General features: G+C 37.1%; 1 protein-coding gene across 3 annotated transcripts in view; it reads right to left on the reverse strand.

The window, feature by feature from the left end:
• Window positions 1–10,704: 10,704 nt before the first annotated feature.
• The window catches only part of dlc (deltaC), a 62,823-nt gene continuing 54,304 nt past the window's right edge, over window positions 10,705–19,223 (reverse strand). For all 3 annotated transcript variants that reach the window (XM_028465418.1, XM_028465417.1, XM_028465419.1), the window contains exons 8-10: window positions 14,391–15,093; window positions 14,011–14,107; window positions 10,705–12,646 (exon numbers count right to left, since the gene is read on the reverse strand). In XM_028465418.1, the coding sequence (XP_028321219.1) occupies window positions 12,641–12,646; window positions 14,011–14,107; window positions 14,391–15,093 (806 nt within the window). In that variant the 3' untranslated portion in view covers window positions 10,705–12,640. The remainder of the gene's footprint in view (window positions 12,647–14,010; window positions 14,108–14,390; window positions 15,094–19,223) is intronic.

Below are 19,223 nucleotides of genomic sequence, written 5' to 3' on the forward strand. Positions count from 1 at the left end.
ACACAAAATGAGAACATTTACAAACATTTACAAAATTGCAAATAATACACAAATCAACACCAAAAATACACAAAAGAAATGTATAAATACATTAAAGGAGAGAGAAATACACAAAACAAAAAAATTACACAAAATGAGAGAGAAATATCCTAAATGTTTTTTTTTTTAGAAATATACACAAAGTGACAACAAAAACCAAAAATGAGAGAAAAATTCACAAAATAAAAAGAAATACGACAAATACATTACATGGCAGAAAAATACACAAAACAACAACAAAAATACACAAATTGAGAGAGAAATATGCAAAATGTACAATATTGTGAACTCAAAACGAATGTTTTATGAGACTGCAGCTCCTCTTTTGGACGTTAGGTGGTAGCATTGCTCATAAATAAGGCAGAATACGTAAATATAGTACTTATCTTTTTAGCTTCATTGGTAAACATTTTATAAGCATACATACAAATCTTTATATATCTGTTGTCATTATTCATAAATCTGAGGTAGACAGGTAGCATTAGGGTTTGAAATGGATTCAAACCCATGCCCACTGTTTGATAATCCGATTTAAAGGCCACTTCCTGTATTATTAGCAGATTTAATCTCCTTTCATGAGGACAAACAGAGGCATAATAAACTTTTTTTTTTCATGTCTGAACATGCCCTCAAAGGTCAACACTACAAGAAGTGCAATCATTTTGAGACAGCAATACATGTTTTGTTAATGCAATGAAATTAATTCATTTATTTTATTGCTTAATTGTGACCATCACCAGCCCTCCCTAAGGAAGGGTAAGAAACATTTTGTTATAGGGAGGATATAAAAAGGGAGAGCAGTGTTACACCTAGGTGTAGGGGGAGGGGGAGGGGAGCAGGGTGGAGAGACTCAAGGCAGGAAATAGAAAAAGTGGGGAGGAATGAGAGTCAGATATGAAGTTGTAGTAGAACATATTGTGCTTATTATGTTGTGTAATCACGCCAGTCTGGTGTGAAGCTTAGCTATAAAGGTGGTGGCTGTGGACAGAGGGAAGGAGTGAGTGGTAATACCTAAAGCAGGTATTTGGGATTAACGTGTCTAAAGTTAAGCCCAGTATGAGTTTTATTCCACATCCCAAACCGCTACTGCAAACCCAGGCACCGCTCCGGGCCCGCAGATGCAGCCAGGCCAGCAGAAAGAGTGGGGGCCAAGGAGCCCCAGGCCACCCCCCCACGGCCGAGCAGCCCCCCAGATGCCCCGAGATCCCAGGCCGATAAGCAGCCACCGCCCCCCACAAACACATCCGAGAAAGCCCCAAGCAGCTGAGCACCCAGCGCATCCCCCAACCCCCAACCCCCTGCCAGCAGTCGTATACAAGACTATAATACAACTAATATATAATATATATAATACAACTTATTTTCTTTTGTTTTGTCTTTTCTTTCTTTTTTTTTCTCTTCTTTTGCTTCTGTTTTCCTTCTTCTCTCTTAATTTTTTGTGTGTTTCTTTGTGTGTTTCTTTTTGGTTTACTCTTACTATCTTAGTATTTTACGGCTTCTACAATTCTTTAAATTAGCTTTGTTTCTATTACAATGATAAATCGATTAAATTGTATTAATTTCTGTTGTGACTGTAAATGTGTCATATTTCATCAGAATTATTTCCAAAGCTGGCTTTAGAGACCATGAAACTTTCATTTTATTGTAATAGTATTTGTTGTACATGGAGTGTCTATGATGGATTTCATTTTCATTTAAGGAACAAACAAACTAACGACCGTTAACTTGTCAGCAATTACTCTGCTGAGTCATGTTTTTGTCACAAAACAAACAATGTTTGCTTCATCCGTAGCATGTTAGCTATGCTTGGAATGTGAACTGTGTTCCACATAACAATAACTCGTTTCTTATTTTGTCATTTCAAACAACCACCCGGTGCAATGAGGTCACCTTTACCTGCTATTTATCTTTCTTCTGTTTCCTCGAAACTATTTTCCTGCTGCGGGAAACGAAAGTGTAGAAGTGAGAGCCCAACCAACAGGTCTAAGCTTCTTGATTGAGTAGCTTCCTCCTTAAGTTCTGATTTAACACAAGCATGAGCATTAGAATAACTACTTAGGATCAAATAAATGTATTTAACTCACCCAACATGCTTTTATTTTGAAGCACATCGTTTCACCTGAGGTTAGCCTACGTTTCTTTTTACAAACAAACGGGGGCATAAATTCCTTATTTTTGATGTAAAACAGTGTCTGACTTTTATTTTGAAGGTATGGTTGGTTAGGAGGGTTGTCAACACATTGTAAACAAAAATAAAAACACTCAGAGTGACTCGTGTTCAACACACGACATTAATACCTGATACAGCCGAGTCAACACGGCCCTCTGCTGGAAGAACAAACCATCCATCCATCATCCATCCATCCATGTATCATCCATCCACAGAAAATATAAATTATAAATGCATAAGACTGTCATGTTCAGTTTTCCTAAAATCTATAAAGACATTAAAACAACAATCTAATCTAATTTAAACAAAATAATCTGATCTTTTCTAATCTGAATAGATCTAATCTAATCTAATCTAATCTAATCTGATAATATTGAATGCAATCTTTAATTTTATTTGATCAAACCTAATCAAATATGATTTACTGAAACTAATCTAAAATAATCCAATGGTATTGAATATAATGTAATGTAATGTATTCTAACTTGATCTAATATAATCTAATAAATAATATTTTATCTAATCCAATTTACTTAAATCTGATGTTATTGAATCTAATCTAATCTAATGGTATTGAATCTATTTTTTGAGTGTGTTCTGGAGGATTTTGGGTGAAAACATGTGAAGAATGTGATTATGTAACGATCCATTGTTGTAGGACAAATGAAAGGTGACGTGGACGCTGAGGAGGAACTTCCTGACTTCCTGCTGAAGCTTTGCTCGTAATGAGAGACAACATTCCTGCTCCACACGGAGCTACAGACACTGAGTTAGCATGAGTTAGCATGAAAGCAAAAACGATCAATTTTGAATTTTTCAAGCAACTTTGAGTGAAGCTATGTCGCAACATCCAATCAACAATGATTTTCTACCTACGTTGCTTCACTGGTCATCACATCGCTGGAGAAACATGGAGGAAACGTGCAGGAAATAAGGAGGAAACATGGAGAAAACATGGAGAAAACACAGAGGAAATAAGGAGGAAAAATGGAGGAAAGAGTCATTGTTGTATGAGGCGTTTCTGGTTTTTGAATAAAGTCGTCTGTGAGTTAATAATGGGATGAAATCTAAAATATCACAAGGTATCGTTGAGTGTTTGCGTACAGTATCTCATGACAATCTGGCTTTCTCTACCTTCTGATTCTGTTGTTCTTTCACTCGACTAATAATAATAACAATAATAATCCTTTATTGATCACTGTTGGCTGCCAATGTGAAACAGGGTTTGGCTGTTATGGGTCTTACTCAGGGAGGGGTCCCTAGTGGAGGCGGCCATGCACACTCCAACTCAACACACGCACACGCACGCACACAGACACACACACACACACACAAGGAAACTATAGTTCAATGAGATAGATAGTGTGTGTGTGTGTGTCTGTTAGACTCATCATCTCTGCTGTAAATCTCGTCGTCACGGTAACCCTTCCTCCTGACGAGGTTCCCACGAGGTCTGGGGTTAAAGGTCGGCTGTGAGACGGATGGAGAGGAAGAAGAAGACGAGCTCACACCCCCTACTGTGTTACGCACACAAACACACACACACACACACATGCACACACACGCACACGCACACACGCATGCACAGGTGAGGGAGAAGAAAACGTGAAGATGTATCTTTGTGCTCCAGATGATAAATGTTGTCTCTGTAATTTAAAAAAGTCAAAACATTAGTGAATTTCTTCTCAGTTTCTATGACTCATCATTTAATGATAGGAAGAAAAATGGAATAACTGCATTTTCTGGAAAATGTAGAGTAGAGAGAATCTTTGAAGACTTGAAGAACAGATTAGGACTGAGGAACCAAGACCTGTTTAGATATCTTCAACTGAGAGAATATTATAATAAAGAAGTAAAGCAGGAGAACCTAACCCAGTGTTGGTTAAAGGTCCAGTATTATCTTATTTTTCACTCGTCTCTATTTGTTCTAAGAACCCCAACAACATAGTATTTGAGGTTTATTTTCCCAAACTCACCTGTTTTATGGAGTTTTAGCCTCTGAAAAGTCACTTTAATGACGCTTCTATAAACGGGCTGTTTTGGGGCCTTCATGCATATTCATGAGTGGGCGTGTCTGTAGACAATGACTTCATGCCTCGCTCTGAAGGTGCGTTCACACTGAATGCAACCGTAGTGCGGCAGTAGCTTCCATCTCCCCTGATGTGTAGTGTGCACATAGCTTTTTGGTTCCTCCATCACTTCATCGCTCCATCACTCCAGGGAACAATGTGTGTGTGTGTGTGTGTGTGTGTGTGTGTGTGTGTGTGTGTGTGTGTGTGTGTGTGTGTGTGTGTGTGTGTGTGTGTGTGTGTGTGTGTGTGTGTGTGTGTGTGTGTGGTGTGTTGAGCCGATGACGGGGTAGAGAGAAAGAGAGAGAGGGTTGATCACTTTTTATACTTCTTTCTCCGCTTAAATGATCAACTTATGGAGCCGTCTGCACTGAAGCGGGACCTCGTCGCTCAAATTACACATCACATCGCTTTAGAGGAGATTACTTGAGGTTGTGTCATTGACATTGATTTTAATGTAATCGAGTTGCTTCAGTCAGTTCAGTTGTGTTCGGTGTGAAAGCACCTTGAGAGGGAGATCAGTGATCACTAAAGCAATTTTATTTTGTTTTCCACACACTTGTTATTGTTTTCAGCCAAAAAACTGCACATCACAGTAAAACACATGGATATTTAAAAGGTTATTGTTATTGTGAGTCCGTCTCAGCGCTGCTTCAGGATGTGTTTATCACAGCAGCAGCAGCAGCAGAGTCAGTAATTTTTTTCTCCTCCTCATCTTCATTAACTACAGGAATAGTGCATTTAAGGTGATAATACATTGTTTTGTCCAACCACTGCGTTGCATTGTGTCACAAACACATCAGATCACCTCAAAGGCCAAACGAGGCGGTATAACGGACACTAAAAATGGAACTGCTCCCTGGGTGTTACACCATGGCTGCCCACTGCTCCTCTGGGAGGGGTTAAATGCAGAGAACACATTTTGTGTTTGTAGCTTTACATATATGACAATAAAGTACAATATATATTCTATATTAAACTGTAGTGTTTGTTCTATCTGTGAGGTAGTGTGAGAGGGAGGAGCTCACATTCTTATAGTGTAGGAGGAGCCAGGATTGCCAGGAGGAGGAGTTTCCGCCAGGTGACATCACATGGCGAGAAAAATCCATCTGTTCCATTGAGAGATGACTTTTAAAAAAATGTGGAATAACAAGTGAGGGAGGAAACAAAACTTTTTGAACTTTGTCCCTCTGAATGAGGCTAAAGGAAAGTATATCACTGGAGCAAAACCATGTTATATGTAAATGTCTTTTCATGTTTCGGGATGTAACTGAAACTGAATTTCCCCTCGAGGATTAATAAAGTATAATCAATCAATCAATCAATCAATCAATAAAGGGATTTTTAGACCGGACTACCAGACTCAAAACGCCCTCACTTTGTTCTTTTTCTTCTTGTGTACACTAGTTAAAATCACTACTCCTCTGTTATACGTGTACGGATCGGGCTGAAATTTGGTAGTTATAATCTATGGATGTTTACGCGTCGACGCTCAGAGCGCGAAAAAAACAAAAACAAAAGTGGATTTCTCATTTATTTGCCAGTCAAATATTACAACGATTGGTAGTACCAAATCATTGACTCATACCAACATATAAATGGGGCCCATTACCTTGTACGTGTCACGGGGGCACCAGGGGGACCCCATTTTTCAAATGACTACTCCTCTGTTAGTTCTCGATAGATTTGAATGCAGTTTCATATAAACACTCTATGAATGAATATGATGAGATGCTCTGAGCTCTTTTTTTTAAAATGGGGCCCCCGGGGGCCCACCCCTATTTCCTGTGAATTCAAAATTTATGTGAACATAGTCATGTGATATATTGTTTCAAAGGTAATACGATTATGCCTCACACAACAATGCCCATCAGGCCATTTTTTTCAGCACTTTTCATTAAAGTCGTTTTCTCATTTATTTGTGAGTCAAATATTACGACAGTTGATGGTACCGAATCATTGACACATACCAATATATGAATGGGGCCCATTACTCTGTATGTGCCACGGGGGCGCCAAGGGACTGAATTCTCGAGAACGTGGAACATGCTATTCGGCACGGAGATGTTCCACGTGCCCGGCCGTAGTTCACCCGAACTTGTTTCATAATACTTTTCATGAAGCATACTATTAAAAATTGTCCAGGGTGATATCAACGCTCTACCAAAGTATGATGGAATGTTAGAATAAAACAACACTATACACCATGTAAGAACTGGTATTAATTGTCTTAACATGGTAAGAATCTTCAATAAAATATATATGGCAAAAAACAACAACACTATAAATAAAACACAAGTGGGAAAAATAGTTAAATGTCACAATGTCAGAAAAAAGAAATAAAAATTGGATCACGTGTGTGAAACTCAATAGACATAAATTCACTTACTGTATATGGAGAGAGTTTAACTGGAAAAAATTAACATGTTTTTTTCATTATGTCGAATTTGAAAAGCAAGCGATTATCTAAAGAGCATCAGAGCATATTGGAGATAATGTGGTCAAATAAACACAAACCATACTCACATGGACCATGTAAGGGGGCCCTCAGGAGCTTCACCTAAAATCTGATTTACTTTCCAAGATTCAAACTCACAAAGATAAATACATGTGACAGATGTAGTTGGTATTTAGCAGCGTTAAACACTGCTGCACCTAATAAAGTGTTTGTATTAAATTAACCATCTTTAAATGTTTATTTTTACTAAAACATTGTGACCAATGTTTGCAGATGTCTGCAATGCTGCAGATTTGGTGTATGGTCAGTGGTATGGTACGTATAATAATATGATATAAAAAGTTGGATTTTCATAAAATATGACATAACTTTTACCTTTTTACAAATGTTACATGTTATACAATCAGTTAAAAGTGGTTTGTTAATAGATAGTAAAATAGGAAGATGATAATGTTCTATGAAATGTAATGAAAATGAAACAATTGCATAAATTTAGAGAAATAAAGTGTTGCATGTTGAAACTTAAACATTTCCTACCTTTTTAAGTTACTATAACCTTCCTTATTATCTTAGCCTCTAATTAAAGTGAAACCGTTAACATTTAGTATTTAAAAAGTGTTTTTCTAACTGGTCGCCCTTCACACTATACAGTACCTATGAAATGTTGGAAAAAATGAGTTAGTGTTTAAGAATGAAAAAAAAAAAGGATTTTGACAATAAATAAACAAATTAATTAGATTTATAAAGACACCAGCATTTAAAGGATCATTTCACATTTTTTTCTTAATGAAGAAAACTAATGTGAACTGAAAACCATGTGACGCTGTTGTTTTGTTGTTTTATGGTCATGTATATATGTGAAAAATATGATGAAAATATAAAGCGGGGGGGGGGGGAAAGTCAAGACATCTGAGACAGCAGTGTGTGTGTGTGTGTGTGTGTGTGTGTGTGTGTGTGTGTGTGGTGTGTGTGTGTGTCTGTGATGTCCATCAGCGAGGATGAAGGCGAGAACAGACACTTGATTCATGTCCACGTAATTACACTTCCTGTTACTGCTTCCTCCTCCTCACACACACACACACACACACACACACACACACACACACACACACACACACACACACACACACACACACTGTATCTATTGCAGCCTGGGAAAGTTGTCTGAGAAGGTGGAGGACAGTGATGGAGTGATGACAGCTGTGTGTGTGTGTGTGTGTGTGTGTGTGTGTGTGTGTGTGTGTGTGTGTGTGTGTGTGTGTGTGTGTGTGTGTGTGTGTGTGTGTCTAAACAAACCAGTGAGACAGTGAGAAACCAGTGACGTCACATAAAACCAGTTCAAACGCCCTGAAACAGTTCATTTAAAACCAGTTAACAGGTTAAATACCAGTTTAACTCCAGTCCCAGTTCATTCTGTTGTTGAGATTTAGGCGACTCAGCAGTTTTCCCCTATGACTGATTGTAAACTGACCAACAGCCGACTCACATTTAAAGATTAAAAAGGTAAAAAGACCAACAAAAAAAAAAAAAAGTGAAAAGTTTACAGAAGCATATTGCATTCACTTAAAAAAATACATTAAAAATGGCTATTTTTGGACATTTTTTTTCTTCTGTTTTTTTGAGTAATTTTTTCAAAAAACAGAAAAAATTACTACGAAAAAACCGAAGAAAAAAATGACTTCCAAAAACTTGAATTTTTTTTTTTTTTTAACGAATTTATTTTAAGTAAATGCAATATGCTTCTGTAAAAAGTGACCCAGAAATATTGTAATTTATTAAAAGACATTGAAGCTAAATTCATCAACGAAATAAATTTGTCGCAAGTTTGATGAATTTGACTGAAACCGAACTAAATTATCTGACATTTTTATCAAAAATAAAAAACTGAACTACAGTGTTTAAACTTAAAAAATTATGAACAAGATGTTCAGAAAACAATTACTAATCACCCACTTCTGTGACTGCTGATGCTAATGAATAGCTGCTAGCTAGTGAATACTATTTTTATGTTATGTGGCGACATACTAGCATTAGGTCTAATGCTAGTATGTCATTAAAAAACATATTAAAAAGTAGTCATGCTGTTTTTATTAAAAGCTAAAACTTAGGTAACTTTCCTTTGCCTAAAGGAAATAGCAACATTAGCAGCTAATGGAAAAGACTACCAATGCAAATGCTACAGAATGATTGATAAAAGCAGGACGGAAAGAGCTAAACATGAGCTAATGCTAATACCAACACAATGCTAATGTAAAATTTTTTTAACAAAACAAGCTATTACAAGTTTTAAGTAAAGATAAAAAATAGCTCAGAGCTGGGTGTTTATCTTGCTAGCAACAAATGCAGCTATAAGGAAGGTAACCAAATTGGCTAATGCTCGTAGCTTACATTGTTGCAAAAAGTAAAAATAGTCACACTGTTTTTTTTTTACTAAAAGCTAAAACCGTAACTTCAGGCCAAAAGCCTGCCTAAAGGAGCTAGCAACAATAGCAGCTAATGGAAAAGACTGCTAATGCTAATGCTAACGCTACAGAATGACTGATAAAACATCCAGAAAAATAACCAAAAGAATAAACATGCCTACCGATTTCAGCATGATTTTATTAAAAAAATAATAATAAATAAATAAAAAAACTGGAAAAATAAAAAATTATTTAAAAATGTAAAAAATAAAATTTTTTATTTAAAAATATAAAAAATAAAAAAAATAATTCAAAATATTTTTAAAAGTTAGAATTTTTTAACAAATATTTAATATTTTAATATTATTTGTAATTTGTAACTTCTTACAGTTATTCCAACAATAACTCTGGTCAGCCATAATATTATGACTGTTTAATAATGACATCCTGTTTTGTCGCCCTTTCAGAATAAAGAACAGGAAACACTGATTGTATTGATTGTCAAACGTCTTCTTTTTTTGCTGCAAAACAACAAACAAAAAACATTGAATTGACACGATGAGACGTCACAACAGCATAATTAATAAAATAGACAAAAACTGAGCTGACTATTGTATTTTTCTCCTTTATTTATGAAAAATATAGATCTGCAGCTTGTGAAGACGAACAAAGGATAAATACAGACATTTATTTACAGCAGGAGGATAGGATCAGTATTTACACGCATCTTAAATTAACAGAATAAAACACAGACAGCTTTTTTGGTTTCAAACAGTAGAAATGACTGTGATTCTGCCGAGACAGCAGAAAAAAAGGCTCAAAATACAGGAAAAAAACAGATTTTCAGGTTTTTCATTGTACAGTGTTCACTTATTAGTAATTTTTCCTTCTTTTTCATCTTTTTCTGCACATGTGTTTTTAAGGCCTCATTTATGACTGATTATTGCAGTAAAGTTATGCAGTTATGCAGTAAAGTTCTTTCAGAAAAGTTATGAGCTCTCTTTTTATTTCCTCTGATTTTAGTGTTTGTAGGTTCTAAGCAAAGGATTTAAACAATAAAACACAGAAACAGATTTTATTTTTAAAATTTAAAACAAAAAATTAAAATAAAAAAAAAAACAATGTTTTAATTGCACTTTTTAAAGTTGAGTCCATGTTTAAAATCTAATATGCATATAAAATAATGTAATTTTTTATTTCAATGCTTCAGATTTGAAGGTAAAAGTGAATATTCTGTTATTGATATTTGCATTTTATTGTAAAATATTCAGTTATTTAAAAGTCAAACAGTATAAAAAAATAAAATAAAAAAGGATTTCTTAACACTGGGAGGTGATTGTTCAGCTTAAAAATAAGTGATTCTAAACATTTCAGACTTCACCGTTTCTTAGTCACATTTAATGAGAAACTACAGAAATGATTGATGTGTGGGAAGAAATCAGGCACTTTGGTTGTAAAATGTTATTGTCTGATCACTGTTATCATTAATCATGTCAGCATTTAGAATGAAGACCAAGGATTTGTGTTTTTTTTCTGTAATTTTTTTGTTGTTCCTTTTGTGTGTTCTTGGAGTCGTATTTTGTTTTTTTTTTGTTTATTTTCTGAGTTATTTTTGTGGTTTTTAATAATAGTTTGATTTTTAGTTTGCTTAACGGACACAAATCCAGATTTTCAAGGAAACAATAGAGCAATTTCAAAAATAATGTGCCTTAATTTTAATGTCCACATGTAAATAGATCCCTTCTGATTGGGCTATTCAAACTGCATTACACTTAGGATGTTACAAGTCTTATAAACTCTAAATTTTACAGTAAAAAAAACAGATTTTAGCAGCTTCAGGGTCTTACATTTCAAAAACCGTTGAATTTGCAGCCAATTTAAGACATTTTTTATTGAACAAATTTTTCCTGCAGCCTTAAAACAAACGTTTGATCAATGTCAAGTAATTTTTTTGTTCTTATTTCTCAGAGTGACTTTCAAACGTTCCCATCGTAGCATGCGTTATAAATTATTTTGAAGGTAGCTTACCCGAATGGTTTCCCTGAAAATTAACTGCCATACCAAACTGCAAAGACATTAAAGCGTTCGTTTAGAGGAACCCATTTGTTAAACCTCATCTGTTCTAAACTTTAAAAATGTAGCATTACAAACCATATTCTTACAAACCTGACTTTTTCCCATCATCACACAGGGTCAGTGTAGGATCAGTGAAGAGAAACCAACCACATGCTCCACGGGAGGATGAATCGTATGATAATGTGAGGAAACAAACCACTCTTAACTCTCTCTGTCTTCATTTTGTCTGTTCTACTGGTTTTTTTACAACTTCTGAAGCTAACACCTGCTGTAGGGATGGGGGAGGGTGACTCAGGGAAGGCTTCTGATGGGTAATTAGTCACAGCTGTTGCGCTATGAGTGATTATTCTGCAGAAATGGAGACATACACAGGCTGTACGCCACGAGACTGAGTTTGTTTTTGGCGACATTTTGGTGACATTTTGAAAGCGCTCCCGACTGAAAGCTGTTCCACTGCGAGTGCGTCGACCAATCACGCACCTGGAAACGAGTCGAGCGACTTTTGTTCGGTACAAGACCTCGTTGAATGCGTCTGTCTGTGTTTGATTTAGATCAACGAGGATCTTCGCTCTAACTCCAAAAACCATTGAACGTCAAAACCACATAATGTCCAGTTCTGTCCTCCGTCCACTGGGGGCGTCGTCATCAAAGTTATGATCTGAGGTCTATTACGGACTGTTATCTAAAACACGTGGTCCACTCTGACATTTCAGGTGACCACACATGCAGTCACGACCCCAAGGTTGAAGAACACTGCAGTAACGTCCTGAGTCGTCTCAGACTTGACAACAATAATTAAAACTCTTGTTTTATTGCAACATACAAATAATCATTAACCTCAGAGGGAATCAAAGGTTATTAAACTCTGTGCTGAATGAGTTTCACTAACCTTTGTGTTGGACGTTCACATTTGATCTGAATATTGCTAAAAATAATGAAAACTTGAATGTCACAGAGATTTACTCCACTTCAGCAGAGTTGTGAGTGTTCGCTGTGACTCTAAACGATCAAATCCTCCAGAAACAGAAAGAAATTCAGGCGTAAAAAGGTCTTTCCAAATAAAATAAATCGTAAATCCATCACAGAGTTGAAGACGCTTCAACACATCCAAAAGAGAGAAAGTCTGACTTTTCATAGTTTAATCCCGTTTAGTCTCACGTCCAAATTACAATCCAAAATATGTGAAATCCAATGATTTCAGATACTAAAAAAGATAAATAGTGCAAAACATGTCGCATCTTCAGTCCTTTCATCTTCTAATTGTCCTTTGAACTACAAATAGACTCTTCCAGGCCTCCGTCCTCTGAGCAGCAGCAGTAATAATAATAATAATAATAATAAATATTAAATTATTAAAAATTTGTGTGAAAAACATCCTCAGCTTTGTGCAGTTCAGTAAAAACCAAAGGTGTCCAAACTCCAGAGTTTAAACCTGAAAAAGACACAGGGAGACAGCAATGAATCGTCAGCATATCGAGAGATTTTCAACCCAACAACACAACAACACACAAAAAAAGTGTCAATGACATAAACCAGAAAAATAAAATACAAATACAGTATATTACCAGTAAAGTTACTGTATTTGGCTTGAATGTCTGAGTTAAATGTTTCTTTCAATGTTGAAAAGCTTATTTACATCTTGATTGTTTTGACTTTAAACTGTCAGAAAAGTTAATGATGTGTTCAAGTTCAACACGTCAGAGGCAAACTTCACAAAATAAAAGTAATGGGCTTAAAATGGATCCCTGAGGAACGCCAGGATTAACTACCCGGTGGTTATACCAATAATGGAATAAAAAAACAAAGAATAATATTAAAAGATACTGTATGATGGAATATAAATAGAAAAATTTAACAAAATAAATTAAATAAAAATGAAAAAAAAACAACAAACGTAAATAAATTAATTAATTTAAAAAACATAAAAAATTGAAGATCCTAAAACAGATCCCTGAGGAACAGCTAAATTAATCAAATCTTGGTTATTCAATACTAAACCTAAACTACAATAACTACATAAAGTATTATGAAATAAAAAAAAACATATAATATAAAACAAAAACTGATGAATAAATAAAATAAAGGTCCTAAAATTCTGCTGTTCCCTGAGTAATTAAATAAGCGCTGGTAATGTAGTGAAGAGAAAAGAAGAAGCATTAGGATTAAAGCCTAAAACTGAAAACCAGGAGCTAAACTAACTCTAAACACCATAAACCGACCACTCAAGGAAATGCTCTAAACCATAATTTACTTCCAACAAACTCATATTCATCATCGCGGTCTCTTCATCTGAACCTGTTTATCTCTACAGCGATACTCACCCCTCATCACTCCTACAAAATAAAAGCCCCTTCTCTTTATTCAGAGTCAAAACGGGATTTATAATCTCCACTGTTTCCTCTGCTCGGCTCCATGTACGATTGTTTCCTCCATTACCATGCACACACTTATCCTAACTGTGTGCAAACCCCAAAACAAATACACAAAATGACTCCTAAAACCCACAAAATTATAGAAAAATAAATAAAATTACTCAAAAAACCAGACAAAAAAAGAACAAAAATACACAAAATTATAGAAAACAACATCAAGTGCTAGGAAAATACACAAAACAGAAGAAAAACCCACAAAACAACAACAAAAACACACACAATGCCTTTGTGGTTTCCTGTGTTGATGCTCTGATTAGTCATTATTCTAGGTAAATATTTATTGAATTAAAAACATCAAAACTATATCAAATAATTTATGAATTGTGTAGGTAACAGCTCTGATTGGCCCGTGGTTGACTCTCACCTCTGTGGCAAACACGCGCTGCTCCAACGGCTCCGGGATGAAGAAGATGGGCTGATATCGACCGTCTTTGACAATGAAGAGCGAGTCACGGCTCGGACTGAAGGAGGAGAAGAAAAAGAAGGGAGAGAGAGAAAGAGCGAGTTACAACTAAATCAAAACTCCAAAAGGAAACAATATTACAAAGAAATACCAGAAAAACAAAAACAAAAAAAAAAATTAAAAAATTAAAAAAATTATTAATTACTTTGAAAATACAAAAACAAAAAAAAAAAACCCACAAAAACTCTAGAAACTGCAAGAAAAATCAAGAAAATGACAAAAAATAAGAAAAGCATTACACTAAAACAAACAAAGAAGAAAAGAGTGGACGTTGTTCTTACGCGGTAAGCTTGTTCTTCTTCTCCTCTTTGGAAAAAGTGAACTCTGAGTTGTTCTTCTCTTCCCTGGAATAGGCAAACTCTGCCAGTTGGTTCTTGAACACTTTGTCGTCCTTGTTGGTGACTTTGAACGCTTCCCTGGGCACGAGGAACGCCTCCTTCTCTTTTGGCGAGCCATCCAGGAGGCCGCCCGTCACGTGTCGGTTGTTCACCGTCTCCAAGTCGTTCTTCACTGATGCCACCATGGTAGCGAGTCGCCGTCTGCGCTGCATCTGTCGCAGCACGTGTGCAGCCGTTAATGCTAGCAGGCAGAGCGTCCCCGAACCCAGCGCTACGGCAGCGACTAGCGCCGGCGAGACGTTGCCTCGCCCGTCCGGTGTCCTCGTCGACACGGGGTGTGTGTACTCGCAGTGCGCACCCATGAAGCCCGGCGCGCACTGACACACCGGCCCGCTGAAGTGCGTGAAGCACGTGCCGCCATTCCGGCACGGCAGCAGGTCACAGGCGGTGGCACGTAGCGAGCAGTCGGGGCCCATGAAGCCCAGCGTACACGAGCAGGTGAAGCCGTTCACGCCATCCATACATGTGCCCGCGTTCTTACATGGGTTCCCAGCGCAGTCGTCGATGTTGGTCTCGCAGCGGGAGCCGGAGAAGCCGGGGCGGCAGCGACACACCACGTGGTTCGCGACGTCTAGACACTGAGCACCTGCAGGAAGAGCAGAGGGTGTTAGACACTGGGAACTCCCACTGGCCCTGAATGCACCATCAACCAGCAAACAATCAGCAGGAATATCAGGAAGTGTCCAACGATAACTGGAAAAACAAAAACAACAATAAAGACAAGTACATAAAGAAAGACACAAACACTATAAAGACATACAAAACAAAAAAGACAAAACCGCAAAAACAAAAATCACATCAAATAACAAAAATAATTAAAACTGCAAGCAGTGATGAACGGGCCCTTGCAACCACACGCATGTCGGGACGTGGCAGAAAATTTGAGGTGTTGAGACGTAGCTGAACATTTTCTTTCTTTTTTTTTTTTTTTTTTTTTTCAAGGATTATATCGCAAACTTTCCTGCAACGTTTATTGCAAATATCATGCCTATGATTTTGTTTTACCAATAGGTGGCGCTATGACTATGAATGACAAGGACGCTGAGAAGAACTCAATGCTTGTTTGACAGTTTATTTGAACTGTCCGTTGGTTAAGCAGCGGTGAAGCAGTTACAGTTTTTTTGGATTGCTTCCACACTAAAATTAAAAGTAGTACACTATTAGCAAAACCTTACACTCAAGAAGCAAAACATCAGCCCATATTTGCACAACTATAAGCACATTGTCAACCTCACACTTGTTGCCAAACTCTACACACAGTGATTTGCAAAACACTAAACACACGTATCATACATTACACACAAAAATCTATCATGAAGTCACTTCCTTAAATACCAAAGCACTGACTGTCAAATTACCACACCGTCCAACCAGTTGGTTCAACACCGTCATCAGGTGTGCAAACACTCGTTTGCTTAATTGTAGACACACCAATCAGGTGTGTAAGCCCTATAAAAAGCAGCAGGTGAGTTCATCGGTCTTCAAGCACAATGGAGAGTGTCAGAGAAAGAGTAAGATGAGGAGGAGGACGAGGAGGAGGACGAGGAATCAACAGAGGAAGAGAAGGAGGACCGCTGGAGGTAGAGGAAGAGGAAGACAAGAAGGTTCTCAAAGAGGACCGAATCTGACAAATGAGATCCGCAACACTGGTTGACCACGTTGTCAACCACGGCCTGACGCTGAGGGAGGCTGGACTGCGAGTACAGCCAAATCTAAGCCGATATTCAGTGACAAGTGTGATAAGAGCATTTCGACTGGAAATATCATATCAAAAACATCTTCACAGTTTCAGTAACTGCTTACAGTACTGTAATCTATGCACTATCAGCACTTCTGTTACCTTTTCCTGTGAAATTACTTGTATTGTATACTGTTCTTTTTTTTTCTACATAGGATTGAGGGTCGGGAACGACAAGGGGGAGGGGCCTCCCATGTTCACAGAACAGCAAGAGAGGGAGATAGTAAACATGGTTTTTATCGAGTGCCTTTCGAGCGCAATTCCGAAAGGGTGAAACGACTGCGGCATGATTATGCAGAGGTATGTGACCTCCGTTTCCAGGCTGAGGTACCCCTCATCCAATCCATGGAGGAGGCCTGTGACCAGATGGAGGTAGCAGCAATGCAAAGGGTGGATTCGTCATTTAAGACGTTTCTTTCCAAGGTGTCTTGCTAATGACGACATTGCCTGCGATGTAGATGAAATTCTCTGGCCAGATCCAGCTAGACGAAGAGATGATGTCTAGTTTTTTTTTGTCACATTTTGTTTCAGTATTATGAATCTCCATGTCAACATTTTTGGCATGTTGAGAAATAAATGAGTTTCTTCAGTCTGCAACATTGGTCTTGTGTAGTGTTTGGTGAATTTACATTATATTTGTACTTTGATAGTAGCCTACTCTAATCATAGGGAAGTAGAAGTGCTAAAAGTGTTATAGGTTAATCACAGCAGAGTGTAACTCGTGCAAACAGAGTACAGTAATGTGAAACGTGTGTGGTTCATATGGTAAAGTGTGGTTTTTAAAAAGTGTATAGTTTTTACAAGAGTGTTTAATTATGCAAAGGATCTGTAGTGTTTTGCTAACTGGGTGTGTGGTTGTACTAATTGTGTGTAGTGTTTTGAAAACACGGGCCCTGTTTTGAAAATCGTGCTTAAGCAATCTAAAAAAAACTGTAAGCAGACTGTAAACCTGGACAAAGGAAGAAGAGGGAAAGTTAACATCAAAGTATATTCAACAATTTTCTCATGCTGGGATTTTATATATGCATTTAAAATAAAGAATCTAAATTTACAAGCACAATTGTTTTTAGTTAACTTGATCCCTTCACCTGTTTTAAACAAAAAGCTTTTGTAATATTAAACAGTATATCTTCAAATTATACTTGCCTAATAAACCAATACACAACATCCTAAAAATCGAACCTAAAATGTAATTAATTTATAAATGTTATTATAAATCCTTAGTTTGATTTATATTCATTACTTTAAACCACTGTTTCAATTCATGACATGATCTGGAACTTTTTCTTTATCTTTAACTAAAGCCTTAATTTGAATCATTTTTACTTTAGTTATTTAACCAAATAGTTTAATTCCTAACTTAAACATGTCTCAGTCAAATTACTCTAACAACAAAGGATGACGTTTAACTGATCAAGCCATACCATCCGCTGTGCAGTTGGTGCATCGCGCATGCCCGCCTGTCAAAGTCATGCCTTCATCTGAGCATTTTATCCTTAATGGACATTAACAATGGATTAACATACCGGTGGCATCTCTGCAGTGGAAATTACAAAATAAGTATTTGTAATTCTTTGGATGGTTTGGACTTTACAGTGTGTGTGTGTGTGTGTGTGTGTCATTGTTGTTTTCGTGATTTAGTTGACACCACTTTTTTTCATGCCAGTAACGAGACTGTGACGAGCTAAACGTGGCTCTTTTATGATTAAAACATGACAATATACATGGTTGAGTTTTTGTTGACGTGATGAGAGTGGATGAAAACCTCAGTGACCGACCTGTCAGACGTTCAAAATGCACGACATTTCCACCTATTGGGGGGGGGGTAATCTGTTTGGCAAATATCAAAAAAACATCAGCAATGCCTTGTTTGGTTACGCCCACAACTGCCGTCACTCGTCACACGTACATGCAATTAAGTTTTTTAAGTCATTTTTGGAGCATGATGGCGGCTTCAACAAAGGGTCTTGGTGGTCAGAAGCGACTAAATGATCCATGTGTAACCGTTCCTATTGAACAGCCTGAGGGTGGTCAAAAAGCACGGAGGGGTTGATTCTCCACGGCTGAAGTTACTGTCATTCACTCCAGAATTAACCTCCTTCACTTTAGCATCAGCGTTAGAGCAGCACACAAGTCTGTGTGAGAAATACTGCAGCTTTTATTACATTAACTGTTACTCACTAAACATTTGCAGCTAAAATAAACGAACAATTTTCATCTAATAATTCGGCCAACTCTCGTATCCTGCTACATTCACTCTCAGTTCTATCACTCCCTCGTTCTCTTAAGGCCTTAAAGGAGCCACGCACTTAAACAGTACAAGCTGTAAACATTCACTCCACTTTCAAGCATTTATTGACTTAAATTAATGTTAAAAGACCAATACTTAAAAAAGGAAAAACAATAAACTAACTAAAATTAGACTAAAATCTTTTTGAGTTTTTGTCGACTAAAACTGGACTAAAACTATCACATTTTTGAATGACTAACATGTGACTAAAATGAATAAACATTTGCTAATATTTAAAAATACTGCAGGGGGCGCTATAGCACATGCCCTCCTGAGGCGTGTACAGTTTCTTTCGATTAGTCGATTGTGATGAGTGTCCCAATTTTGGTGACTGTTTGAGCTTCCTAAGCTGTGAAAAAGTACTTTATCACCAAAAATGCATCGCCATGACAATAGCGTTGTATGAACACTCAAAGGCTAAACAGTGTAGCATTGTCACAATTTCAATTTTAAGAATTATATCACCAAGTTTGGAGCGATTGTAACTGCAAATGTAGTGCCTCAAATGTCCTGTTACCAGTAGGTGGCGCTATGACTATGAATACATCTTAAAATGTGGATGTGTTCAGACCCTGAATATTGTCCAGCATGTGAAATTGGAGCCAGACTGGATCATGTACAGCTGAGATATAAACACTTTAGTTGTCATGGCGAGACATCGAATGTTGCTGCCTCGCCACAGACAAGG

This window comes from Gouania willdenowi, chromosome 13 (genome assembly GCF_900634775.1).
Source record: "Gouania willdenowi chromosome 13, fGouWil2.1, whole genome shotgun sequence".
Classification (NCBI taxonomy): domain Eukaryota; kingdom Metazoa; phylum Chordata; class Actinopteri; order Blenniiformes; family Gobiesocidae; genus Gouania; species Gouania willdenowi.